This window comes from Nymphaea colorata, chromosome 1, assembly GCF_008831285.2.
Source record: "Nymphaea colorata isolate Beijing-Zhang1983 chromosome 1, ASM883128v2, whole genome shotgun sequence".
NCBI classification, from domain to species: Eukaryota; Viridiplantae; Streptophyta; class Magnoliopsida; order Nymphaeales; family Nymphaeaceae; genus Nymphaea; species Nymphaea colorata.
This window is the reverse complement of record NC_045138.2, coordinates 19,688,226-19,716,020: the sequence shown is the minus strand read 5'-3', so window position 1 is coordinate 19,716,020 and position 27,795 is coordinate 19,688,226. Positions and strand designations below refer to the sequence as shown.

General features: G+C 38.4%; 3 protein-coding genes across 6 annotated transcripts; 2 read left to right on the top strand and 1 right to left on the bottom strand.

Moving 5' to 3' along the window:
• Nucleotides 1-67: 67 nt before the first annotated feature.
• Nucleotides 68-7,091, bottom strand: LOC116245984 (protein EMSY-LIKE 3-like). Of its 4 annotated transcripts, none has more exons than XM_050075641.1 (9): nucleotides 6,822-7,091; nucleotides 5,683-5,774; nucleotides 4,168-4,370; nucleotides 3,924-4,075; nucleotides 3,610-3,850; nucleotides 3,051-3,254; nucleotides 1,273-1,341; nucleotides 1,102-1,159; nucleotides 68-445 (listed from the first exon to the last, which is right to left on the bottom strand). In XM_050075641.1, exons 3-9 carry the CDS (start codon nucleotides 4,252-4,254, stop codon nucleotides 321-323), a joined length of 936 nt encoding a protein of 311 aa, XP_049931598.1. In that variant the 5' UTR covers nucleotides 4,255-4,370; nucleotides 5,683-5,774; nucleotides 6,822-7,091; the 3' UTR covers nucleotides 68-320. The 4 variants fall into 4 exon arrangements, with proteins under 4 accessions (XP_049931598.1, XP_049931599.1, XP_031473501.1 ...); XM_050075642.1 differs by having other exon boundaries at nucleotides 5,703-5,774; XM_031617641.2 differs by lacking the exon at nucleotides 5,683-5,774 and having other exon boundaries at nucleotides 6,822-7,090.
• Nucleotides 7,092-15,399: 8,308 nt separating this feature from the next.
• Nucleotides 15,400-19,920, top strand: LOC116264595 (glucan endo-1,3-beta-glucosidase 8-like). Its single transcript, XM_031644905.2, has 3 exons — nucleotides 15,400-16,339; nucleotides 18,458-18,671; nucleotides 18,805-19,920. The coding sequence occupies exons 1-3, from the start codon at nucleotides 16,014-16,016 to the stop codon at nucleotides 19,705-19,707; spliced, it is 1,443 nt and encodes a 480-aa protein (XP_031500765.1). The 5' UTR covers nucleotides 15,400-16,013; the 3' UTR covers nucleotides 19,708-19,920.
• A 5,457-nt stretch (nucleotides 19,921-25,377) lies between these two features.
• LOC116264096 (glucan endo-1,3-beta-glucosidase 8-like) lies at nucleotides 25,378-27,465 on the top strand. The gene is made up of 3 exons (XM_031644112.1): nucleotides 25,378-25,718; nucleotides 25,900-26,110; nucleotides 26,551-27,465. Exons 1-3 carry the CDS (start codon nucleotides 25,378-25,380, stop codon nucleotides 27,463-27,465), a joined length of 1,467 nt encoding a protein of 488 aa, XP_031499972.1.
• The last annotated feature ends 330 nt before the right edge of the window (nucleotides 27,466-27,795 follow it).

Here is a 27,795-nt window from a genome sequence, read left to right as displayed (position 1 = left end):
GACTCAAACACATAGAGAAACAAGCTCAATGTGTTTATCCTCTGATCCTCTGAAAAACATGCCAACAGAGAAATGAAAATATCGATCACTTTCTTTGTAAAAGTACAAAGCAACTAAGGATACAGATGCTGTGGCAAGAGAATGGGTCACAATGAACAACTTAACCTAGCGCAGAAAGAGGCCCCGACAAAACACAGTGGTCTTACCTGTAGAACCTAATTAATTGGAATGTACAAAAAAGGATACCATCTTGGGTGATTAAATGGCATGGGGAATTTACAGATCAGCTTCCATATGATACAAATAAAAAGCTTTGGCCTTTATTGCTTTCTTCGACGATCAGCAGATTTGATGTGTGCCTTATCAGGTTGATCGCCATCAGATCCTTCACTTCCATAGGTCCTCAAGCGTTCACCTTGAGTATAACCTTGTTCCAGAGAAACACCTGAAAAAAAATATCAAGTTGAGGCTTAGAAGCCAGATAGATACATGAGAAATTGACCAGTTAATTCATACATCATCTGTTAAAATAAGGTCAAATAGGCACGGTTCTGGAAGCTTTCTTTCTCTTTCTTCTCTTCATGATCACCGGCACTCAAGTTTTTGTCCTATTAAATTTTTATCATTTGCATTAAAGGGATGAACTGTTGCCGTTCATTGTCAGCAGTATTTGGGCCATGAGGGATACATCAGTTCAAAACTGCAAGACTAAATAGGTTTGGCCTGTGTGTACATACGAAAGGAAAGAGAAGTTAAGCAGAAATTTGGAAAAAAAAAAAAACAGGCTCTGAGTTGGTTTATTCAAGTTGTACCATGCCTATGTAATCTGGATAGTTAACTTGATATGAGCCGCTGTTAAGTTGGAAGAGCCTTGTATTTACATATGACCTTGTAAACATTTCAAAATTTAGTGATCAGAAATGACAATGAGACATTATCTACAAAACCATGTTGGTATACCAAAAATGTCCCCAAAATTGATGGTCACCAAAACCAACCATGTAAATCACTTCTATATGGCTGGACTGGACAAAAGTAACTTATAATTTTGATCGCTGAAATGTACTATAAAGGATAAGGGATGGATGGTTAATGCCTTACCAAAATCTGACATACTGCCAAGCTTTTCAATAGCATCAAGGAGGGATTGCTCGTGTTCCTGCAATATTCATGAGACTTCTTAACTGGAAATTTTTATCAATTTCACAAAACAAGTTTGTTTTTAGAGAGAAGAATAACAACATAATGAGAGGAGGGTGATCAATGCTTTACTTTGAGAATCGATTTGGCTTTCTCTACCAGAACAGGATCAGGACTTGCTACTCCACATACCCTTTCAACCTGTCCAAGACAATATAGAACACTTAAGAGATAAATTAGACCAAGAGCAGAGGCATAAACTGTCTCCATATGATCAGGAGGACAGATCTAACTTCTGTGCCTGGTCTGAAAAAGATTAGATAACTCATGAACAAAGTGGAGGGGCATTAACTACAACCATTCAATTCAGCTACAAGGACAAGTTGGAAAGAAATGCCAAAAGACAAAAGGAAAGTACAACATTTCTTCTTTGGCATTATGCTGGATCAGTCAAATTGAAGGAAGAGATCCATAGAGAGATAAGTGCACTAGGAAGGGAGGTGACAAACATGAGATGAACAAATAAATACAGTGTCTCCTGTATTCATTGGGAAATAAACAACTAAAGCACACAAGGAGACAAGACAAAAACATGATTAAATTTCAACGAGCAATGTTTGCTGCCATCCCCCCCAAAAAAAAGACAGCAGAGTTGCTACATCATGTGTAGACATGTGCATCATGTCATACCTAAACATACATAATAAATATTGGCCTATACACTGGCTGATCAAGTCAAATCAGCCTCAACTCCTTTTAATAAATAGCAACAAATATTAAAATTTTTAAGTAAAAAAATATAAAATAACCAATCAGGCAATCAGCTGATAAGGTCCTGCTTGCCATTTTCTTCAGAAAAATGAAACAGCTCCGGTGATACTAAGAATATTAAGAAACAGTTTATGTGATTCCTGCAATCCTTTTTATGAAGTTACTACATTCACAAAGTTTCACCCACATCTTGAGGTTAACATGGGAATCCAGTTTAGATTCCATTTTAAAGAAGAGAGGATAATTGATACACATCAGACAACATCATAAGAAAATGACGAAAGTGAAACACTGTAACATAAAATAGGTTTAGCACTTAAAGACATACAAAAATTGCATGATAGCAGGAGTTTCTGAGTTACCAGGATGAGAGATGACTTTTTTAAATATTTGGTGTTTCAATTTGCCATACACGTGAACAATGGAACAGTGAAGCTATGTCAGACTATAATGTTTATAGCAACAAGTATGCACTCATCTACATGCTTAGCATGAAAAGGGCAATTTTACGTATTTGTTGGCCTTACTTTTGCTAGGGACATAGGGTCTTTCAAAAGCAATGCTAGAAATCATACTCTTAGCATATAATGAGGTTGGAGCAATCTAATCATACCAGGAACGATTATGTAACTCACAACCTTATAAAAATCTGTATATAATAATATATACATATCTATAAATACATATAGTTCACAATAAACAAAAACTAATAATTAACAATTAACAAGCTATGATTTTAAAAATGGTTTGACCCAAAAAAGAAAAAGGTGAATTGCCCTTTGCCTCACCCACACCCAAGTTGATCCATGTTACTTAGCTTTTAGCAACTCAGCATCCACTGAAGTTGCTTATCATACAAATATCATGACAAATTTAATTGAAGGACCACAGGTTACAACCAAAACAGAGGCGTTTACATCAAATAATGAAGTTGGAACACATTACTTCATGCATTCACTATACAGATGAGCAGGTTGTTATCATTCATATGCCTTTACAAGTCTGTGTTCTCATGCTCGACAGTCGACAATGGAGATACTTGTTCTACAGTTTTAATAAATTTTCTATGCAGTTGACAGTTGACTTGCAATAGTTTTACATCAGAAACTCACACAATTAAATTTTAATATATACCTCACCTCATTAAGAATTATGCGTGTGTCACGAATTTCAATCTTGTCCGTGCCTTTCTTGACACCACCACCTGGTAAAGGGGCATAATTCTTGCCAAAATGTACTTTAAGAGCTCCCCTTCCTTTGCCTGGCACAGGTTTCACAGCCCCTTCAGTCTTTCCTTGATTTACAGGTTTTTCTTCAATCCATTTGTTGTCTCTCTTATGCACCTACCCATATCAGGGAAGCATCAGACAAGAAATCCATTCCTTTGGCATATAAAAGTCTGAAGACAGGCTACAGGCTAGAAAACCAAGCAAAGTCAAGTTAATAACAAGTGTGCACATGAAAACTTGCAAGAAAAGTATACAACCTACGGGCTACAGATACACCAACAAATTCAATCTAATAACCTCCATTCTTAAGACAGAAGTGGAAAAGGAATCACATATAGAATACAAAAAACAGAATCAGAATAGCAAAACACTGTAAAGAACAAAAGGAGTCGCAAACTATGTTTGCATAAAAAGACAATTTTCAAGTTTAACCTCAAGCAGGCAGATACGCTTTACATTGAAAACTTACAGAAGGAATTGCTGCAGGTGAAGCTTGTGTATGGGCCAGCATATAATTTGACGACGAAACCACAAGATGGCCTGAAGGGAGTGCTGATGTGGATTGCACCCAAGGCAAACAGTTTGGAGATGCTGCCGTGGTGAGATGTGCTGTTTTCAGTTTCTTGCGGGATAGACTTGTTGAACTAGAAACCATACCAGCAGTAACTGGTAAAAGTTCCTGAGGCCTGGCACCTCCTGTCCTCCACTCCCTATTTTGAATGATTTCAGAAACAAAAGAAGCTTTAAATAGAAAACAAGAGGAGAAAAGAGAAGAACACAGACCTTATAAGTCTGAGCAAATCATCTGAATCAACTATAGCTAAGCTTTCTCTGTGCTCAACATCTGAAACCCTAAGCTCCTTCCTTAACTCAGACATGAGTTTTTCTTTGGACTGAAAAGAACTCAGCGGGTCATTTTCATTGAAGAACCTGGTCTACAAGCAAATTGAGAAAAAGAACAGCAATATAGTTCTGCAAATTGAACAACTTCAGAGATGCAAATAAGGGCATAAGCTAAGACACATACCCAAGAAAGATCATCTGATTGAGCAATAAAAGCTTTCAGGACGGCATTATATGCCCCTCTCTCCAAGCCATGTATCTCTTCTTCCATATCAGGCTAGGCACGTCCCTGGGCTACCAATTCTCTAGATGCTCTCACACTTCCAGTACAGCATACAGGTCCTCCAGTAAACACGACGATATGCAGAGGGAAATCATCATATAATCCTGTTCAAAAATGCAAACCTTTCAGTGTTCGCTAGAAATCCTCCATTCCCCTCCCCATCTTTTCATGAAATAAATCATATATAGCAGCATAATCAAATAAGTTACATAAATGATGAAAGAAAAACCAAAAACTTAAGTTCCTAAGTACAGATTACTAAAAGAAGAATCCAACAAGAGAACCACATTTCATACACTGACCTAGGCAGGTTTGCTTATGAGTTTGAAGTTGGAGGTCAAGGCTAAACTTTGCTTGATGTTTCCATTATTTTGTCTCTGTGTCCCCAAAGTTTTCATTTAAATAAGGAAGTTGCCAATCAAACTACTTGTTGGCCCTCCATTTCATATAAATTTGGGATGAAGACATCACATGAACAGAATGTCCACAGGTAGCTCTAGCAAGATACTATTTAACCAGGTCTTAAAGATATGAAAAAGAAGAAATTTTATCATGTCCAACAAATTCCAATGAACACCTTATGGTTAGGGAACTTTGATCCTGAAACACAGGGGATGTTTGATTACCTCTAATTTTTGAACCATGTATCTGATGCAGCACACTTTCACTAAGCCAAGTTCCACATGAAGTTCCATGGTTCATCAAACTAAGGATCCTAGGTCTGACCAAAGATTCACATTTGAGATCCTCATTTTACTCTTTGACACTGGCAAAAGGTCTGATCTAAGATCAGAGGAGGGAGAATCTGATCCACACGAAGTTCCACGGTTCATCAAACTAAGAATCCTAGGTCCGACCAAAGATCCACATTTGAGATCCTCATTTTACTCTTTAACACTGGCCAAAAGGTCTGATCTAAGAACAGAGGAGGGAGAATCTGATGTTAACTCCATTAATCTCAGATCCTAAGGATCAGAGTAGATCAGAGGTAATCAAATGCCCATTAGTCCAGATTGTGAAGGCCAGGGTCTCATATCATAGCTTTGTCTATTCTATTCTTTAAGGGCCTCAATGCAATCAAATGCACCTTCCTTTATTAGCTTATTTTAAACATGGTATAACCAAGAATATAAATCTGTTATCACCAAAAGAAGTCAGTAACGAACAAGCAACATGCACATTCAAAGTTAAGAACCAAAGAACACGAGAGGTTTCTCCTCAAGAAGTCAGTAATGAACAAGCAACATGCATATTCAAAGTTAAGAACCAAAGAACACGATCGACTTTTGATCAACAAATGCAGCAATGTGCAGATTCTGAATACCAACTTAGTGAAAATAACCAATAAATGAATACAAATTCAAAACAGGTACCAAGATAGATCTAGTTTATTCCAAACATTAAGTTTTCCTGCACCTGAAAGTCAAGCGTATTACCCTCAGTCCCCTACGTAAGCCTCAATTGTAGCGACAAATGGGACTATGTATCGAGATTGATCATTAGACACCCTGAAAATCAACTAGCATGATCAAAATCATAGTTTTTCTGCATCATAATCCATATAAGAAAATTTACAACACCATAAGAAGTGTTCATTTTCTTTTAGCATAATTTGGACTCCAAAGTCCAATTTTAAGCTCAAAAACCGAACATAAATTCTGCTCCCTGATTTGGAATACTAGATAAAACTCTGATAACATCTTCTCCGTGAAATTACACCCTATCATAACCCAGAACCAAATCCCAAGATCGAAGACCATACAGAAACACCTTAATTCCTCTAAAAACCGTAACCAACCAATTCCCATTCTTCTCAAACTCCTATACAGACCATAAGCAACGAATTTGCAGTTCTTCTCAAATTCTAGAATATACTATTAGACATTACCAGCATAATCATCCCCAATGCTTCCAATAAACAACTAACCATAATTTCAGTTTCAAAACGTACAGTACATGTAGAACTACCAACCCCTTCAATCACGAGCAGACCAAGCAACTCCCTCGAATCCTAAATGCAGAATATTGAAATACAAGATCCTACGAGGAAAGATCAATGTTTCACTCGGGCCCCCGTACCGAACTCCACTTCAAACCCTCAAACGAGTACTACTTCAGCTACCACCCACTCCCCCGTCAAAACTTTCACACGAAAGCATAGAAAAAACCTGGAACGGACATTCAGAGACTGAACTAAAACCTAATCAACACAGGTTACACAGCGGCGGAAACCCTAATCTTGAAGCATGATATGCTAAACCCTATTCGGGACAGAAACAAAAATCTGAAACAGTTGTGTTGAAGAGAAAACCTTCTTAAGAGAATCGTAGATGAAAAAACCTCAACATTTTCAATCGTTGCACAAAATAATACACAAAGAAAAAAGAATCTAAAAATACTCGTGCAGTTAAAGCCCTACCTAAACCCTCAAGAAAATTCCAATGTCAAGGGACGAGAAACAAATAAATAAAACAAAACAACATAAAGCAATGAGGCAGAAACATAATCGATAACTAACAAAGTAACAATAAAGAGAGGGACAGAGACGCCACTACCAAGCTCTTCATATTCCATCAACCAGGTGAAGTTGGGGGATCATCGGCGACGGGACGGCCTAAAAACGGACGGATCTGCCGGAAGAAGGACGAAGAGCGCCGCGGGAGTTCCTCGGCGGCCGCTTGACGGAAGCGCCGGCGGAAGTGGAAAAATTGACGGGAAAAACCAGGTGCTCCGGGCAAGCAGGTCGTTTTACCAAAACTACCCTCGACGAGAAAACCCCCTTCCAGAAAAAAAGAAAAATTAAAGTTCTCCGACTCCTGTGAGGTTCCACGGACATGACATTCATTGGAGTAGCATTTCTAGAAAATGTTCAAATTTGAGGACTTTTCTGTAATTTACAAGGCGGTAAAACCATCTGGCGGGAAAGGGGAACCATCTCCTGGTCATTGCTTTCGTTCACTTCGTTGCGTGTCTTTCAAGCAACTGTTGGACTGAAACACCCTTCTCCATTTATAAAATCTCAAATTCCTCCCTTCATTTTCCGGAAGTTTTGTGCAATATCTGAAACTCTCGACTCCGACAACGCGCCGAAAGAGCCAAAGATCCTTTCGCAGCTGGGCATCGGGAACACTCGAAACCTGGGTTCGAGTTCGACCTGGGTTCGACTCGATTAAATTATAAAAATATATATATATTTTTTAAAAATAATATATAAATATTAAAAATTATAATAAAATATCATAATTATATATATATAATATTAACAAATGTTATCGATCCACTCAAGCTTATCGGGCCCACCCAAACCGGCTCGATAACATTTTGGACCGATCCAATACCCTTTTTTTCGAGCTCGCCCGAGCCTAAGTCGCGCCAGGCGCCGAGTACCACCGGCGGTCCAAACCCCGGTGCGTAGCCTTAAGTGGGGCCACACCAGTTTGTTCTTCTTCTTGTCATCAGGGGCATTGAAATTAAGAGAGAAAGAGAGTGGTCCGCAAAGAATATATTGTATCTTTATAAACATGCTTTCCGGTGACGAAAGGTTATATCGATACATTCTTCAGCTTCTAACTCCCCTCCACCACTTTACAAATTGATGTTTCAAGAGCATATGTATATGTTTTCTAATTTAGATAATTACATATACAAAATTTGTAATTATATCATGTGTTTGAGGCAAGATTATGATCTTCTTATCATACTTTATATTATGTAAAACCCAATAAAATGATAATGTGAACTTTAAATTGTTTCATAAGGCTACTCCAAATACGTTGGTTGGGTGGGTATGTTCATTAAACACTCCATGAGACACTCCATCGATATCTTTATTGTCGAACCACCTTTAACAACTTTTATAAAGAAACTCCATAATTGATCACCATGTTCCTCTTGAGAGAGAATGCATTAATTGGATTAGTGGGCAATGACTGGGCTAGGATTTTTTTCAAAGCTGAGTAAGGCGAGGGCCTTTTGTCGGCTTCTTGGCTATGTCCCTGATTAGGGGACATTCGATATCTTTTGATTTCAGATGTAACCTCACATATATGGGGAGATTCAGGGTGTAACAACCCGACCCACTCCATGGCTCAGGCTTCTCGTCTAGCGAATCCCAACTCGTTTTTTAGCAGTTTCGACTCTAACCCTAAAAAGGCTAGTAACCATAACAATCATCTCATTAATGACTCTTCTTTATAAGCCATTGAAGATATCTCACAATCTTCAATATGAGACTAAACCTTTGAGACATTGCAATCTACCCCCCTTAAGGCACATGCGTTAGCATATGTGGGACCTCAGGTCTGAGTGTTGAACCGGCTTTAATACCACTGTAACAACTTGACGCACTCCTTGGCTCAAGCCCTTGGTTTAGTGGATCCCAACCCGCTCCCTAGTTCCATCAAACGCTTAGATTGATATAAAATATGTCGAATTGAATCTAAGAAAAACCTGAAATTCTCTTAGGTGGATAAAGAAAGGTGGGACTTCTCTAGGTATGTAAGATCTGCATCCGTAGTAGTAGCAGGATAACGGCTGGGATGGGGGATGGTAAAAGGTCAGTGTTCATTTCTATCTCTCATGGTGTCAATATGTAAATAGTGTTTTCTCTTGGAGCCTCACTCGAAAAAAGTGATAGCAAGATAAAGCTTGCCATGTTAATGTTTTTTCTCTCTCTAAAATCAGATCGAAGATTAGAATCATTTCTAGCAAAAGGAAGGGCTATGAAGCCCATTCTCCAAGTACACTACTAGAGAGAGAGAGAGAGTGGAAAGTAAAAGTAGACACCCTCAATTGCCAAGGCCAATAGTTTGAGAAACAAAGAAGGGGCAGATGAGGAATGCTTTCCTATTAAGAGAAACCTATAAGAGAGAGAAAGAGAGAGAGAGAGAGAGACTCATTTGGTCATTGAAGAACACTAATAAAAGCCATTGAATGATCTCTACTAAACTAAGACATAGTTAGAGAAAGACAAAGTTGAGTGGAGAGAGAAGGGAGAGAAAGAGCGCCCACAACAGTTTCTTAGCTCAAACTCAAACCTCCAAGAAAAGCACCACCAATAGGAATCAAAGAGGAGAGAAGCACGGTCTTGTGTGCCCCATGCTCAGTGGCGAAACCAACATATGGACTGGTGTGGGCAGTTGCCCACACTGCCACACCAGTCCCTCAATGTTTCCTTGTTTTCATGGTAACATCTTCAAACATTTACTCTATTGTATATATGAATGTCCCTTTAGATATGAAAATTTGTAAATATCTATAAAATTTTGTTGACTCTCCCACTACCCTCACCTGCCCAGTTATTCTACGCTCTTTCAGGCAATAGAAAACTAAAGATAAATCTGACCTAGAGAGAGAGAGCTGACAATTATAACAGCGTGGACATATATATAAAACACAAAATTTCACAGTTGAGATTCAACTCTATCAAACGTGACCCAACAAAAACGAACTATTCTGAAATTAATGCTTAGAACAAGAATCCGATCGATCAATTGGAAATTCCTTGTCATGCACGAGATTGCTTCTTTGCAACTCTACTTAATGGTTTCACATCTTAACAGTTTTGACCTACAGATGCAGCTCGGATAGGGCGCGGCATCCAAGCTGAATGGTGCACCGCTGCTATCGCTGACACCGACGCAGCTCAAGACCTCGAAGGTAGGGGGAATGGGGGGGCCTTCGGGCCTTGCTTGGGCGGTGGGGGTTAACACCTCTCGCTCACCTAAACAGTTTTGACCTACAGATGGTTTCCATCTACTTTATTCCTAAAAGGGTTCAATCTTTCCTGAGTTTCTTCTAACTCAATGTGATCAAATATGTCAACAAAAATTGACATCTAACGATTCAAACTTATTGGGTCACGACACGTACCATATTGAATATATATTGGGATTGATTCAATGTCGTATCCTACGCAAGCAAAAAACTTTCAAGCCCACAATTGGTTGACACCTTGGTGTTGACGTATGTTTTGCAAGCGACATTCTAAATTTCAACGTTTTACACTGTGTTTGGATGAGCCCTGTGAAAATGAAAGCCGAGATTTTTAACGAGTTTCAAAAATTTTGTTTGTTTGTTTTGGGCGACAGACTTAACATCTGTTTTTTTTTTTATCAACAATATGAAGGGTCAGGTTTTTTATTTTTTATTTTGTTTAAATGAAGTTTTGTTAAAGCTTGTTTTTTATTAGATAAAAAATAGGCATAATCTTAAAGTACAAAAAATATAAGGATAAGCCGACTTATCGTGACCAAATGTTTCAAATCCCATTAAATACATAGTTAATGCATCATTAAATTATCACGAGCCTTGTGGCTTGGCGTAGATAAAGCTGCAGAAAGCTACATGTCGTGAATTCAAACACTATAGTTAAAGCATGTATGTATATTCCAACACTTTTGTCCAGTACGTTTTATTTATTTGTCCACATTTTTTGCCACTTGTATATCCGATAGACGCTCGACCATTGCTGCGAAGGCATGAATTTTCGGGATAAATTTTCCCGGAAGATCACGGTTTTCCATGGCACTCAAACACAGCTCAGAAGTGGTCGATGAGTAACCTTCAAAGTGTCTAAACTTGAAGCCTTTTGAATATGGACAATTCACGAGCAACTGCACACTCACGTCAAATCTGGGTTGGATCCAGATAATAAATGTAATAAAGTATTGTTGGGCGAACATGAAGAGTATTTCATTCATTCCTTCATCATCCAACACAAGAAATTAAGTTGCTTTCAATGTCTTGGGGTGATGTCCTCCTCCTTTCCACCCAAATATTTTAATTTGTATATTGGTATTCTCTTTTTTGCAGCACAAGAGGGAGATAGAAATGGAAACTGACCGCTTATAACCCCTGCCCTGTGCACCAACCTTCTCGAAGATAATTGCAACGAAACATTGGGATCTCAATTGTATTGAGCTTTAGCTTCGATCAAATCAATTTACGAGAGACTAGTACAACTGCCATGACCTATATATGTAAAATTTTCCTCTCTCCAATTTTTGATAAATTAATAATGTTACAAGTAAAATTTAAAATATTTAGTTTAACCTATATTATTTGTCTTGATTAAAGAATTTAGTTTATTAAAAAATGAGGTTGAATAATATATATATATATATATATATATATATATAATTCAATTTGCAAAAGAAAATGTGGCACCAACTCTTTCTTGCCTCCATGACACATATTATTTGGATCTATGAGTAGGAGTTTGTTGATAATAAATATATTCTAAAAATGAAACAGATTCACGAAACGCTGCTTTTCAAATTATATATATATATAGCATTCGACTTACCATAGTAAAGGGCCTTTAAATTTGACGCCTTGTAGTTGGACTCGTGACTATTAAAAAGGCTTTCGTGTTTGGAAGTTCGAAAAAGCACATTTACAATTCTTTTAGCTTGAAAGTGAGCGTTCTCTGCATAGTTTTGTGTGAAAAGAGAACTTTATTGAACAATGCAAATGTTCACATGGACCGTACATTTTCTTGAAATAAACGCCTAAAAAGAAATTCATAGTTTCAAACTGTGAATCTTAGAGGTGAAGGATACAAAAGAGAAGTAGTATGAACCCAAAAAAAATAAATTTAAAATATTATGAATTGTTTTAAAAACTAAAATGTAAAAATATCTTCCTTTGGCTTCTTAGAATTATTTAATTTTGTCAACAAAAAAAGAAAAAAAAAAGAAAAGATATATATATCTCAGTCATGGGAGAATATCCTCTTGTAATGGCAGACAGGTCCATTACTCCGTCCACACCTTTATGAGAGAACAGCCTGTCCGTGATATGTCAGCTACTACCCGTTGCAACATTCATGGCCATAACCACCGGTTCCTTGAGTTGTGGTGGGGCATATTAAACCCTGTTTGGTGGACAACTTATCCAAGAACATTATGTCGTTTTCACAATTCAAAAAGTTCATTGATAAAGTATTTATATAAGAAAAATCTGTGGACTATTGTGGACAATTGCCCACAACAGCTACAACTATCTCTGCCTCCCACTAGTCCATCCACTATACAACAATTGGATATATAAACCTTATATTTTTTGTTTTAGTAAATATGTTATGCTTTTTGAAAGTTGAAAAATAATGTGTTCTTCTTAACAAACACAAGACAATAATAAAACAATTATTTACGACACAAAACAAGTAAAAGATCTGTCCGGTTCCTTTCATAATGGCAGAACGGCTCGTGGAGCATTCTGGCGGTGGGACCCATCGGGGTTCTTCCACCATGGACAGGGACCCGCTTTGTCTGCTTTCATTCATCTCAAATGGACGAATAATGCGGTTGGAGTTCCATTCGGGTTTGGATTTGGATTGGATATCTGACTCATTGTCATGAAAAAGGACGAAAACAAAATTATTATATTTCCGTGTGGCACTCAATAATTTTGAAATTTGAATTAAGGCTGAAGCCACATGGGCACGATGTCTGTTTGCCTATATTTATATATTCAATTCGGGACCTGCACGGAGTGATGGAGTTTTGGTGCGTCTCTCGTTGGAGCCTTGATTTTGCAAAAAGCATTTTGGATCTCTTTTTTTCCATTCATTTGAGGAAACATTCAATGGCCACTTTTCTTAAGTTGGGTCACAGGTGGGAGATCCCCAGTTTATATCACTATGCTACATGTTAAAAACCATGAATTTAAAGTCATTTTAACATAAATTTAAAGTCATTTTAACATGAATTAAGTTGGGTCACAAGTGGGAGATCCCCAGCTACATGTTAAAAACCATGAATTTAAAGTCATTTTAACATGAATTGCTACATGTTAAAAACCATGAATTTAAAGTCATTTTAACATGAATTTAAAGTCAGATAAAAGGAGTCCACTTAAACCCATAGATTTAAGATCCTAAGAACCTCAACTCGTCGTGAGATCCATGGATATTTACGATTATATGGTTCGTGGTGGGCAGGAGTGAAACCAAAAATTTTTCATGAAAAAGTCGAATTAAAGTTTTTAAATTTTAACTGACAGCAAAAATATTATTTTTCAAAAATTTTATACAAAACAAGTGATTTTTTTTTAAATTTACATTTAAATAAAACAAAAATTGAGGTGGAGCCACGTCCCATAAGAACCCCCTTCTTCCGCCCCCGGTGGTGACAAGAGGGGATTCTAAATTCTAATCTTAAATCTATGGATTTAAGATCTTGTATCACCTCGATCTCAAATCCGCTTTAAATCAAACACAACCTTAGGGTATTCTTTTCATTATTTATTAAATCAAACACAACCTTAGGGTATTCTTTTCATTATTTATTAAATCAAACACAACCTTAGGGTATTCTTTTCATTATTTATAAAACAAAGATTTCTCCCGTGTTTGACTGAGGGTAAAAGTGAGCTGGGTTTTCTCGCCTCATGCCGTCATCTTGGGGACATTCACACGTTATCTCCACCCGAACCAATTGATCGAAGGCCACGAGGGCTTAAGGTAGATTAGATTTAGTTAACCTTCTTTTCAAGATTCTTTGTCGTATATACTATTAAATTAAATATTCAAACTGGAGAAAGGGAAATACGTTTGATAAAAAAAAATATCGCTCAAGACAGTCACATTTGTGTGGATATTATTTTCTTTCTCAACCACTAAGCTTGGTTAGATAGACCACCATTAGATTATGCCAAAAAACGGCTACCTTCTTCAACGCCAAACTTGTTTTAAAACCTGGAAGGTCTCGAGACAAACCTCTTATTCGATTACACACTTATATATATATATATATATATATATATATATATATATATATATATATATAAAGAGAGAGAGAGGGGGGGGCAGAGAGAGAGAAATTATAAAAATGTGAACTAAGTACACATTAATTATGAGACAACCAATTAAGTTGATTAATGATTCATAAGATGGTACATATGAAATCATTTGATCAAAATGAAAGTCCTAAGGGCCACACACTTGCTGAAACAAATAATTTTGTACACAATACCTTATAAAGTAGCAACCAAATTAAATTGACCATTTATAGAGAATATATAGTTTTTATACTTAACTTAGTTGACATGTCGTATGGGTCATATATATAATGGAATTTACATGGTTGAAGAAACCATTTTTTGGAAATGGAATCATCCATGCACATTGAATTGGCCCAATTTGGATACATATGATGTTTTTTTTTTTTCAATTAGGAATGTCAGCATATTCGATTTGGTTCATATATTTAATTGAACCAGTCTAAACAAATCAAGTATATAAAGAAAAAATTAATATCGAATAAGAAATCAGATCAGCATAAGTGCTCTTAAAAAATTGAACGTCTCAAGTTTTTATGCTACAGGAATCTAACCATATAAAGTAATCTATATAATTTGATTTTCACAAGAATCAAAGATGAGTTATAGGCAACATAACCTACACTTAAAAAAAAAAAATTATAAATGAAATAAAAAAAAAATCACTTATTTTATATAAAATTTTTGAAACCGCTTAAGTAACCTTTTTCCTATAATGACTTTACGCTGGAAGAATTTAAAAATTAAAGAAAATAATTTCTTCAGATATTCTATGGACGTCCAGATTCTTTTCACTAAAAAAATATTAAAAAAACCGAGAATGCAAACGCCAGCATTGGTAAAGGGCGGCCCAGTTGCTTCCAAATCATTTTGTCATATTCAACTTCACGGTTCACACGCGTTTCCCTTTTCGTTTAAATTAAACAAAATAGTTGGCTTTCTAACTTGAACTGATGATCTGGAAGCACAAAAAATAATAACACTTATAGTTAAAAAAAATATAAATGATATGAAAGTATGATCTTTTTGACACTTAAGGGATCTAATATATTTATAATTTGAAATCCATGAACTCAAAATCTCCCTCTCTCTGAGACTTTTTATCAATGTAAAAGAGTAAAATGAAAGCTTCAAATGTGAATCTTGGATTTCTGTGTAGATCTTTTACCACAGCTTTTAAATATAAAATTAGGCTAAGTAGCTATTGGGATCTAATACATCAAGGCAAGGTTCTAGCAAGATTTGGATCTTGGTATTATGAATCAGATCTGGACGGAATCCACCAAACGCCCGAGTTTGAGAACCTGCCACGAAATCTGTGTAACCAACCGCCCCCATGTTCTAGCAACGTGAGCTGCTGGATTTGAACAGTGACTTCCACGTCGAAGTTCTGACCATTTGCAGGGAATCCCAAATAAAAGCAAAGGGACAGAGAGAGAGAGATCATCGGGAGTGGGAGAAAATCGGCGCGCCTTTTTGTACCGCACTCTTTCTAGTTGCCACCGGATAATCTCTCTGGTTCTGGGTAGTTCTCAGAAAGAGGTTTTCCGGCGACGTGCCCGGTTTGCCGGCTTTGACGAGAGGGAGCTTAATCTGGGAACTCTTAACATTGGTGGAAGAAGACGCGTGTTTACCGCTAGACAGCTTTTGGGAGGTAGATTTGGCATGACCCACCTGGTGCTTTCGTTGAAAGAAAGGGAGAGTCTTTTCTTCAGTTTTTGGTCGGCTGCAGTCTGTATATATGTATAAGAAATTAGTTTTCTGGAACCTTTCCTCTACGTAACCAGATTCTGCCGACCATACGCCTCGTTCTTCGGCGGCACAGAGAGAGAGAGTGAGATTAAACCGAGTTCCCCATATTGCCTTCTCCAATTCTTAGGAAATTCTTTCCGGCATTGAGTAGTCTTTAGAAGTTTGTTTCCTGACTACCCGTCTGTTTTTCCGGCGATACTCCGATCCGGAAAATGTTGACACGGCTGGTATGCCTATGCTGGGCGGTTTCGTTCGCTATGTGCGTGAACGGCTTGGGAGTCAACTGGGGGACTCAGGCAATCCATCCCCTGCCTCCGACGATTGTATCGCAGCTACTGCAGGACAACGGGATTAAGAAGGTGAAGCTCTTCGACGCCGACCAGGCGACGATGAGTGCGCTGTCGGGGACGGGGATGGAGGTTATGGTTGGCATTCCCAACAATATGCTGGCCACCATCGCCGGCGATTACAGTGCAGCGAAGCAATGGGTGAAGCAGAACGTCACGCGCTATAACTTCAATGGTGGGGTTACCATCAAGTGAGTTGCTACTACTTCTTCCTCGTTACTCTCCTTTTGTAGAACTGCTTGATTTGGGGTGCCTCCTTCTGGAGTTAGTGTTGGCTTAGTACCAACTCGAACTGGTCTACTGCTCAGGCCTTTTATCATTTATGGGTCTGGTAGAGGACTACTGGACCTTAAGTTCCGTCCCATAACGGACTTCGTAAGTCTTCTTCTCTTACGATTACAGGAAGAAAAAAGAAAAGACCGACTTTCCTGTTCTTACTATTATGTAATCTCCTTCCTAGTGACTTTAACTTTTCCTTTTAGGCCAATACCTTTTTGGGGTTTTCTTCTTCTTGGGATTGGTGAAGTTTTTGCTCATCTCTTTTACATTTACACTGGTCTTCATCCTTTACGGGAATATCCTTTTTACGCTGTGTCTGGCTGTTAATTTTTTGTTTACAAATTATACAGTTACGGTTACGGGATTGTTTTAAGATATGGAGTTGCAGTTTCTAAATTTCGTTCAAAATATTATTCCTTTATATTTGTTCACATTTTGTGTGTATGATATTTGTTCCCTGCGTTCTGAGATGTTTTTCTTGTCTGTCATGATATCCGGCTCTTTAGCTGCACGATTTACTGGCCGAGTTCTTCCTCTACTTGAATCTAATGCTGCTGGTCGTGGGCATCACCCTAAAGAGCAAAATCGGTCTTTAGACTCTTTACAATATTTTGTTTGGTGCGTCATCTAAGGTCAACGAATAACAGGTTTCATGCACATATGCTCTAGCACAGAGTTGTAGTCTGCAGCGTGCTGGAGACCTTATATTCGTTGAATTTGCTGTGGCGGCGCATGAATATTTATGCATGAGATTGTCAATTTCCCAATTTAGAAATTGATCAGTTTGCTTTATTCAGTACAAAACTTTGCCTTTATTTGCGGCCAAAAATATTCATTGTTTTTGTTTGTAATGGGGATCAGGTGTACTTGTTTAATTTTCAATCAATTCATGGCAGAAAGCATTAACAATGAAGGGCGTCTAGGCTGCTGAATCATTCTGAACCTAGCAGTGGCTAAGTAAATGAACAAGGCCAAGAAGTAAAACATGAAAAACTGTTATGTTCTTGTTTACATGACAGATTAGCAGTACATTCATAGCTTGTTTACATACTGGAAAACTGTGCTGTTCTGTTCTAGCTGATGCCTTAGTTTGATACACAAAAGAAAACACATAATTGTTGTTTACATACTGGACAATGCTTGCATTTCTTATAGACTATTTCATTTATAGACCTTAATTTAGACTATTTCATTTGAATCATTTCAATTTTCAAACAACAATCATATAAAGTCAGAACATATAATATACATTACAAGTTTACAATAGATTGTACATATAACATTTAATATACATATAACACACAAAACACCCTCACAAATGGGAAAATAAATCTATATTCAGGTTGCAAAAGTGAGGTCTGCACGTATTTCTCTGATTACTAGACATGCACTAAACAACAGAAATTGGAGGTCTTTTTACCATAAACATAGGTTTTAACATGGGTAAGAAGGCTGGCGTAGCTTCCACGAAATATGTTTTAGAACACATAAGATATATACAGAAATTCATTGGTTTTATAGAATATGTACTTCACGTATGGCTGGAACTTCCTTTTGACGAGTTGATATAGAATATGTAATTAACGTACAGCAAACTGTACTTAAAAAACAAAAATTATGTAATATAACTGCATATAATATAAGTAGATATGTTATAACAGTGTATAATAAAATTACAGAACTTAATTTGAAGGGAAGGTGACTTATCACCTTCCCATGGACTAGGCGTCACGCCTAGTCCAGCCTAGATGGACACCTGTTGCCTAAGTGATGGACTTAGGCAATCGGTGTGGGTGATGGACTTAGGCGACGGGTGTGGAACCACACCGAGGTGACGCCGAGGCATGAACTAGTCCATGCTTTAACAACTAAGCTGAAAACAGAATGGCTACTTGATTTGATGTGTGTTTCTTTGATAATTTCCTCAATAAGTAATCCTATGACGTCCTCATAAGAATTCCCTGTTAGAAAAATATTTTTCTTGCCAATATAACATTTCATCTGTAACAAAATGGGGATCATCTTGGCAGGTATGTGGCAGTGGGAAATGAACCTTTTCTTTCTTCTTACAATCACTCATTTGACAATGTTACTTTTCCTGCTCTTCAAAACATCCAAAATGCTCTGAATGATGCTGGTCTAGGAGACAAGATTAAAGCAACTGTGCCTCAAAATGCTGATGTGTATGGCACTACTGCTGGTCCATCTGGAGGAAAATTTCGTTCAGACATTAGCTCTGTTATGGTAATATTCAATAAGTCAATTGTTTAATATTTGTGCAGTCGTTTCCTGTTCCTGCTCAAATTAGTGTAACAATTCTTTTCCTTCGTTTGCTGTGCTGCTTCTTCCTGTTGTGATAAAATATGAATCTTGACAGAAAAGCATCGTTCAGCTTCTAAGCAGCAGTGGTGCGCCTTTCACGGTCAACATCTACCCCTTTATTAGTTTGTACCAAGATGCAAACTTTCCTACTGGCTATGCATTTTTTGATGGCACTGATACAGTCACAGATTCTAATGGGATTGTATATAAAAATGTGTTTGATGCCAACTTTGATACATTAATCGCGGCTCTGAAGGATGTTGGTTTCCCCAACTTGCCAATAATTGTTGGGGAAGTTGGCTGGCCTACTGATGGAGACAAAAATGCCAATATGGTGAATGCTAAAAGGTTCTATGATGGCCTGCTGAAGAAGTTGGCAAGCAATGAAGGGACTCCCCAACGACCTGGATACCTTGAGGTCTATCTGTTTGGTCTAATCGATGAGGATGCTAAGAGCATATCACCTGGAAACTTTGAGCGTCACTGGGGAATTTTTGCTTATGATGGAAGACCAAAGTTTCAAATGGACCTCGCTGGACAGGATCCGACCAAGTCGCTGGTTCCAGCAAAGAATGTGAAGTATCTCCCTAAGCAGTGGTGTGTGATCAGGCCAGATGCTACCAACTTGACCGCACTGGGAGAAAATGTTGGATATGCCTGTACTTTCTCAGATTGCACAGCTCTTGGTTATGGGTCATCCTGTGGTGATATGGATACTCAAGGGAATGCTTCATTTGCATTCAACATGTATTATCAAGTACAATATCAAAAGGAAACTGCATGTGACTTCCAAGGTCTTGCAATGGTGACAACGCAGAATGCTTCGCGAAATAACTGCAACTTCACAATTCAAATAGATGTCTCCCAAGCATGGACGACCATGCAATCTCAATCCATGGCCACCGCAACAGTACTTGTGACATTGTTTCTGCAGTTTGTTCTTTATTTTCTATTTTAACTTGATAGTTATTGTTATTCTCAATTTTTTTTTTAGTCATCACATTCATACTCCTTCGTTTTGTTGTGGGGCTTACTTCACGTTAGATTCTTGCGGTGAACTGGTTGATTGTCTCTGTTCTGTGATCGCTGACGTCTACAGTTCACTTTTGTACTCTGTACATGTATTCTTCTGTTGAGAATGCAGTATTTCCTTTTCTCTTTTCTTCAAAAATTTTCCTCACCCTGGATTTTCTTGGGTAGTTCTCTTCATTTTAAGCATATGCTAACCGACAATTTCCTTACCAACTGTTTGGTCAAGTGAGAGTAATTCAAATCTGGTGGCTTGGCTTTCATGATGTTTTTCAGCTCAGCAAACATGATCATTGATCAGGCTGGTGGCTCCATTCTTCCAAAAGGAAAAACTTAAAAAGTTATTTTGCTTCTTTGCCGGACAACTGTGCGACAAAGAAACTGGCGAATGAGCAGCTCGAGTTATTTTTAACATGCAAGAATATCTTTTATTAAGCTATCATTATGAACATTGGAAACAACATTGAATTTTTTGAAAGATGATTTCCTCATGTCAGTGGGTTGTGAATCTTGCTTGGATCAGAAAATTCATTTCCATCCTGATCCTTTTCTAATTAGCGGAGGGCGGGGTTTGGCAGACCCCTCCCCGTTAAAATTGAAGAGCAGTCCAGCTTGACAGAAAAACAAATACAGCGGAGCATTTACAACTGTAAAAAAAAATGCAAGTTGCTGATTTACATGTTGGTGTGATGAATCGTCTGGGAACGTACTGAACTTTTGCATCTGACATAAACAACTATACAGGATCCTCTCTCCGTCATTTGACTTGCTTGGTACCAACTTCATGAGAGACCTGTTTCCATCTCCATTCACCGTCTTCTAAGTTACGCCAACACCTCAGTGGCGGTCTTATTGAAGAAAGAATTTATCGACGCCCAAAGGCAACCTCGTCAACTTCTCCACCATATCCCACCTGATTCATATTGTTGTCCTCTTTCAATGTTTACCACCTCCCACATATGTAGCTTCTGCCAGCCCAAGTTTCTCTTATTCTGGGTTGATGCTGCCTCTCTTTCCATATTGCGTGTCCTCATCGTCCACATATCCGACGCCGAAACCTGCTGTAACATTCAAGTTCATGCATGCTGCGCTTCCCCATGAACAATTGAATGACAAAGGAGATAGAACGTTATGTCCCACTTGCATCTTTCTCATGATAAGGATGATCAAGTTGCTGGATGTAGTACCGGAAATCCCCTCGGCCAGTTCCGACTCAGATGAAGACACGTTAGCTTTTGGGTTGCTGAGAAGGAACCAGGTCTTTTATTGCTCTAACCAAGATGAATTCATGATGATTCCTTGCGGCTGCATTGGAAAAAGATAAAAAGAGGCATCACTTATTATTTCACATCGAAGCATGTCAACTAAGAGAAGATCTTTTTGTACTTTAAATATTTGGTCGAATTTCAATGATCAGAGATATTCTCTTTCTTTACTCTTTCTGTGTAGTTCAACTCTGCAAGGGTGAACGAATTGTCCTCCCCCGCAAAAACACTCACAAAAAAAAAAAAAAAAAGAAAAGGTTGCTTTTCGATCAAAATCGATTAGGAAAGCCAACTTTTTTTGCGTTAACAGACTTTTTTTTTTTTTTGTTGAAGAGCAATTATTTCGAGTGAGCAAGGCTTCCCGAAAAGGCCCGAAGCCCCTCCATTCCCCCTGCCTTCCGGGTTCTTAGCGAGGAGCAATTATTTGCTTTGCTTAAGGATAAAGGCAATTTTATCTTTCAAGAAAAATAATGTTTTTTAGTTGTCCAATTAAAGAGCCTTTTCATGTTTTAACAAGTACTTGAACCTATGGTACTTAAAAGGTACTTAAAAGATAAGGATGGGCATGCCGCATGTAGTCTTATACCAACTTGGGATTGAGCTTGGCCTGATAAAGTTTTTCGGTTAAATCGGGTTAACCTAATATATTATTTTTAATATTACTTTATTTGTATATATATATATATATATATAATTATATATGTTGTTATATTTAATTATATTTATATAAAAATAATTTTTTTTATTCTAATTCGGCCAGACCCAGATCCCAGATCCAGGTTACAAGTAGTTGGGCTGGGCCGAAGCCCGAGTCATGATCTGTGGTCTGACTTGACCCCAACTCCTTATCAAATCACGCTGGCCCGGTTGGATGCCCAACTTTATTTGCATTGAATAAAAACAACAGTTAAACTTGGGCAGCAGATCTACCAAAATAATTACCCATCGAAGTCGGCTGAAGTGATTGGAATCTGTCTGGATAACTTATTCCCAGACATATTCATCCATTTATGAGCCAGTTGTAGAGCAAAGTGGATAAGATATTCGAAGCATTAAAATCCACAGTTCAGGGCCGTTTTCCATCTCATTTCATCACCGGTAGTTTGGTCTTCTGCAAAAAAGGCTACCTTTTCCTTTTTTCCCGTTTTGTCCTTACATTTAAAAAAAAAAAAAATTCTTAGTAAGTGAAGTACCACGGATGAGCTGATTGAGAAAATAGGGTCCAAATCCAAATCCAAATATGATTTCATAGAATTGATTGTATATATTGAATTTGGTAGGGGCTGGATCCAGCCAGAATCCACATGCAGAAGAGCAATGGACTGCGTATGGTCCAACATTGCATCCTACGTACTAATTTGAAATATGATGTCGTACATATTTTAGATGATCCAAAAACCCGAATTTACATCTAAAATGGTAAGCTTGCCAACATACTGTTGAATGAGCAAGTAACTTAGCTTTGAATAACATGAATCAAACGCCGCCAATGGCTGACAAATGCTGTGGATTATAGTTCGCAGAAGTGAAGCCAGAAAATTCTGGATAAAAGGCATTAGTTATAAAATTTTAAATTTTTAAGTGGCACAAATATTTAAATAAAAAACTTACCCTAAAGTATCAATATGAAAATAAGTAATTTTTTGTAGGTCTGTGCTGGCAATTGCCCACACAGTGCCCGCATCTGCCTCCGCCTCTGGTGGCTCATATCCCATAATCTGTGTTACCCACTTGCATGGTATAGTGAGGCCTTTGCATGGTGGACGCAATTAATCTTTTCCAGATTACAGTAGACTGCATCACGAAGGGTGTTTATTTGCAGCCCATAAGATTGACGGAGATGAATTCAATAAAAGGTTGGCCAGTTTGATGCTTGAGTTGGCTAACCCTCTTGCAGTTGCAGAGGATTTCTTTCAACTCGATGAGAATTGAGAGGTGCTCATGACAAAACTAGTGGCAGCTCAAATGCATCATCGTGTGCAGATTACAATGGATTTGTTAATGGATGCAACTTAAGGACATCATAAGTGATCCTAATTGTAGTGTCACTTAGTCCAACAACAGAGGAATGAAAATGCCTTTTGCTACATTGGTTAGGCACTCAATTATACAAAATGCCTTTTCATGTTTGTTTGTGTATAGAAGTTTCCTCGATTCCCATCCTGATGTACAACAGGCTGAAAAGTAACGATCAGAAGACTTAAAGTTCCACATGTTTAGATGAAACTTTATTCTTGGTATTAAAATTTCAGAACTGTAAAAAAGTCCCGGCACATTTCTTTCATGTTTGCTTCATAAACTTTAATTCGAATTAAACTTTTACTTTTACAGCAGAATACCACTCATTCAAACATGAACTCAGAGTCTTAGGAGCTAGCATGATAACCTATGTTCTTGGAATTTGGCCAAGCTATCAAATTTCCTATCTTGGGACTTCCTCCCTTTTGCATAAATTGAAGCTCCATGTTCAGAACTGTGAAGAACCAACGAGAAAAAGTTCGAAGCAGCACTTGACTAGCTAGAAAACTCAGTTGCTTTCTTTCTTAATTTGGTGAGATTTATCATGTTAAGCATGTTACGTATGAACCAACTGGAAGGCTGCTGAACGATCACATTCAAATTACCACAACTATGATATAAGGAGCCTCTTGCAGTTTCTTATGGAGAGTCATTGAGAATCATCAGAAATGTCATCTGCAGTTAAACCAAAACGCTGAAGAACAAAGCACAGTTTGGTAAAAAAAAATAAAAACTCTCATAATAGGCTGTTAGGAAAAGGTGTATTAAGGCAATCAACTTTTGTTTTAGGTGGATCTCTCTCTGTCATATTCATACACATATTTAAAACTATCAGTGTATACCTTAAGAATTTATTGAGATGTAAAAGTAGAGCGCCCACAGAAGATGTATGTCACAGAATTCCATTATAAAGATTCCAAAAAGGAGAAACTCGAGTCATACTGCATCATTTCTTACTACGGAAAATCACATTTTTCACCAATGTTTTATGCTTAGAACACATGTAGCTGTAATCATTCTTTAAGAAGAAAGGGTAAGCAATCTGAGATCTATAAAGTAGCAGTATCCCTCTGTATGTGTAAATACATACGGGTCATTGATGTGGCTACAAATACAATGGTCAAAAGGGTAACAAGTAGTGGCGGAGTATGTTGTAGCTGTTGAGGTAATTATATATACAAGCCCATAAAATTTACTTCATTTACCTATAGAAACTTCATCAGTTTTTAGTTAAGTGCTCTGCGACCTTAATAATTTCTGAGTCCGCCACTAGAAACTTGAACTGCTCATTCGTAACTGACATGAAGCAAATCTTGTGAAAGTGCATTAGTGTCGGTTTATTTTCTCTATTTTATTTTACTTTTTTTTTTTACAAAATTTAACTATTGTTTTTTCAAAATTTAAGTGGAGTCATGGCCCCCTTGGCTAGCTCCACCTTGGATGGAGCCTCACCACCCATCTGCCTAAAGAATATTTGCCTTTCTTTACAGCTAATTATCTGATATGTATATATCATTGACTTGTTAAATTTTTGGATATCAAAGCCCATTTCAAAAATAATCGGAGAAGCCACCAGACTACAACTTTCTCGATGTCTTTTTGTTGCACTTGTTATCCATATTTGCATCTATATCGACAAATGAAGCTGGTTTTCAAATTAGAACACTATAATTTTCTAGGATACAATTCGTTGCACAAACAATAGTTACCGTTTGATTGTTGTCACAAAAAGGATTTTGATCCCTCGAAATGTTACAATGATGCAATATAGAAAGAAATTGTAAGTTAATAAAAAAAATAAAACTTGAAAGATCAACGATTACCAAGTCGGCCATAAATCTTGTACTTACATGAAACTTGTTGTTGTCAAAGGTAAATTACAAAGCTTGATGTGACGAAAAAGATGGCAGACTCGGGTCTCATTTGTTTTATCATCTGTTCATGCAAGCCTCTCCTTTGTGTGTGACAGAGAGATCAAGGAGAGGGTTTGATTCCGTTGAATTTCATCGAGCATTCTTATTTGCTGTCACGTTCTAAATCAATAAAACCATATTTCTAAAGCGACAGATAGATAAGCTGGCGACGAGAGCGAGATTCCATTCGCCGACTTTCTGAGTCAATACGTAGATTGTTTCCTGATATTGGTCGTTTGTTGTGAGGAAGTTTTCTTCGGCGACAAACGAGAGGAGTGCTCGTAGAAGGCATGCAGCATTCTTACCAATTAAACTAGCAGCCTGTCTGTCGACGGCAGTTTGCCGACCAGCTACCACATGGTTTTCCGGCGACGCTTCTTACCTCCCTTCCCCAAGAGACAAATGGCAATCCTTCGGTTTCCCGCTGTCTATTTCTGGTTAGTTACTTCGACGATGGCGTTCGTGTCCGTCAACGGATTGGGCGTCAATTGGGGAACTCAGGCAACCCATCCCCTCCCTCCGACGACCGTAGCGCAGCTGCTGCAGGACAACGGGATCACGAAGGTGAAGCTCTTCGACTCCGACCATGGAACGTTGAGTGCGATCTCCGGGACGGGCATCGAGGTAATGGTGGCGATCCCCAACGGAATGCTCGCCACCGTCGCCGGAGACTATGACACAGCCAAGCAGTGGGTGGAGCAGCACGTCAAACGCTACCTCTTCAATGGCGGAGTTAACATCAAGTGAGTTGCTCTCTCTCACTTTCTTATGGCATGACTATCGTCACCCTTTTAAAAAGGAGTCTTCCTTTTTATGGTACTTCAGCAAACCCCAGTATAACAAGAGAAAAGGAAAAAGAAAAGACCGTCAAACACAAGCTTGAAGCTTCTAACATGCTGTGGCTCTTCGGGGTTCTTGTGGCAGATACGTGGCAGTGGGCAATGAACCCTTTCTCACAGCTTACAACCACACTTTCGATAATGTTACTTTCCCGGCCCTTAAAAACATCCAAAACTCTCTGATCGAAGCCGGTCTCGGAGGCACGATCAAGGCCACCGTGCCTTTCAATGCTGCTGTCTATGGATCTCAATTCCCATCGGACGGAAAATTTCGCCCAGACATCCACAGTGTCATGGTAATCTTCGCAAACTGGAAAAGCTTTCCTAGTTCATCCTTCTGATTCAAAGGCCTTCTAAGAACTTGAGAAAAATGTTCTCATGCTGGGCCATCTATATGTTTGCCCCAAGTTACTGTAAGCATTTTCAGCTGCCTTGCTTTTTCATTTTCGATCGACTAACTTGGTTTGGAAGTTGGATTGCTGAAGTACCTCTCCTTAATTTTGATTCCAGTCAATGCTCTGATCCAACGAAAATCTTGGAAGTAGTGGGCAAGGATAATCTCATCAGATCGTGTGAAATGTTTTCCACATTAATCTCTATGATTTGATGAGATTATCCTTGCCTTCTTTATAAGACAGACTACAAAGATATGCGTTGGATATTGTTCTTTGTAACGTGTTATTCTCTCCATGCCATGCTGATTCTTCAAGTTCTGATACAAACTGAACTGCAACAGGTAGAAATCGCTCAGTTTCTTAACAGCAGCGGTGCACCATTCACCATTAACATCTACCCCTTCATTAGTTTGTACCAAGATCCATACTTCCCTGCTGACTTTGCATTTTTTGATGGCAATGGTAGCACACTCTTTGATCGCGCGGCCGGGATTAATTACACTAATGTGTTTGATGCCAATTTTGATACTTTGGTTTCGGCTCTCAAGGACGCCGGCGTTCCGGATCTGCCCATAATCGTCGGAGAAATCGGCTGGCCTACTGATGGACACAAGAGTGCCAACGTAGCCAATGCCAAAAGGTTTTATGATGGTCTGCTTATGAAGTTGGCCGGTGGCGTAGGCACTCCTCTACGGCCGGGACAGATTGAGGCCTACCTGTTCAGCCTGCTCGACGAGGACGCAAAGAGCACGGAACCAGGAAACTTTGAGCGGCACTGGGGAATTTTCGCTTATGATGGCCGGCCGAAATTCGCAATGGATCTTTCCGGCAAGGACCCGGCCAAGCAGTTAGTGCCGGCCAAGAATGTGGAGTACCTGCCTCAGAAATGGTGTGTGCTTAATCCAAATGCTAACAACCCCTTTGCTCTGGGCAAGAATGTCGAATATGCTTGTACGAATGCTGATTGCACTCCCCTTGGTTATGGCTCTTCATGTGGTAACCTGGATGTTCAAGGGAACGCTTCATATGCCTTCAACATCTATTATCAAACTCAGTCTCAGAAGGAAGGTGCCTGTAATTTTGAAGGTCTCGCACTGGTGGTAACGCAGAATGCTTCGCGGGACGGTTGTGTGTTTCCGATCCAGATGGATATCTCGAAAATGACAGCCTCCCGGTCATGGATGACGACGCCATCCATGTCCATGGCCGCTGCAATGGTGCTTTTCATGACAATGTTTCTCCAGTTTTGTTTCTGAGGCCTAATATAATTAGTAGTACTGTTCTTTTCATTTTTCCAATTTTACAGCTTCTGTTTCTCTGATTGGGCGTGCATTTTTGTAGTTCCTATCAGGAGGACACAATGAAAGGTTTGAGTTACCACTTGTTTGTGACTGCAGTTCAGACAGGCAAAACACAATTCAATTGAAACTGAAAGGGTTTCGCTTTATTCCTCTTTATTCAAACAACCAAAACACAATTCAATTGAAACTGAAGACACGACTTCGACTCTAAAGCTGCTGGAACATAAAGCTTTCCTTGTGATCAGCCAGTGACCTTGAGGTTTTAAAATCCCACGACATCAAGAA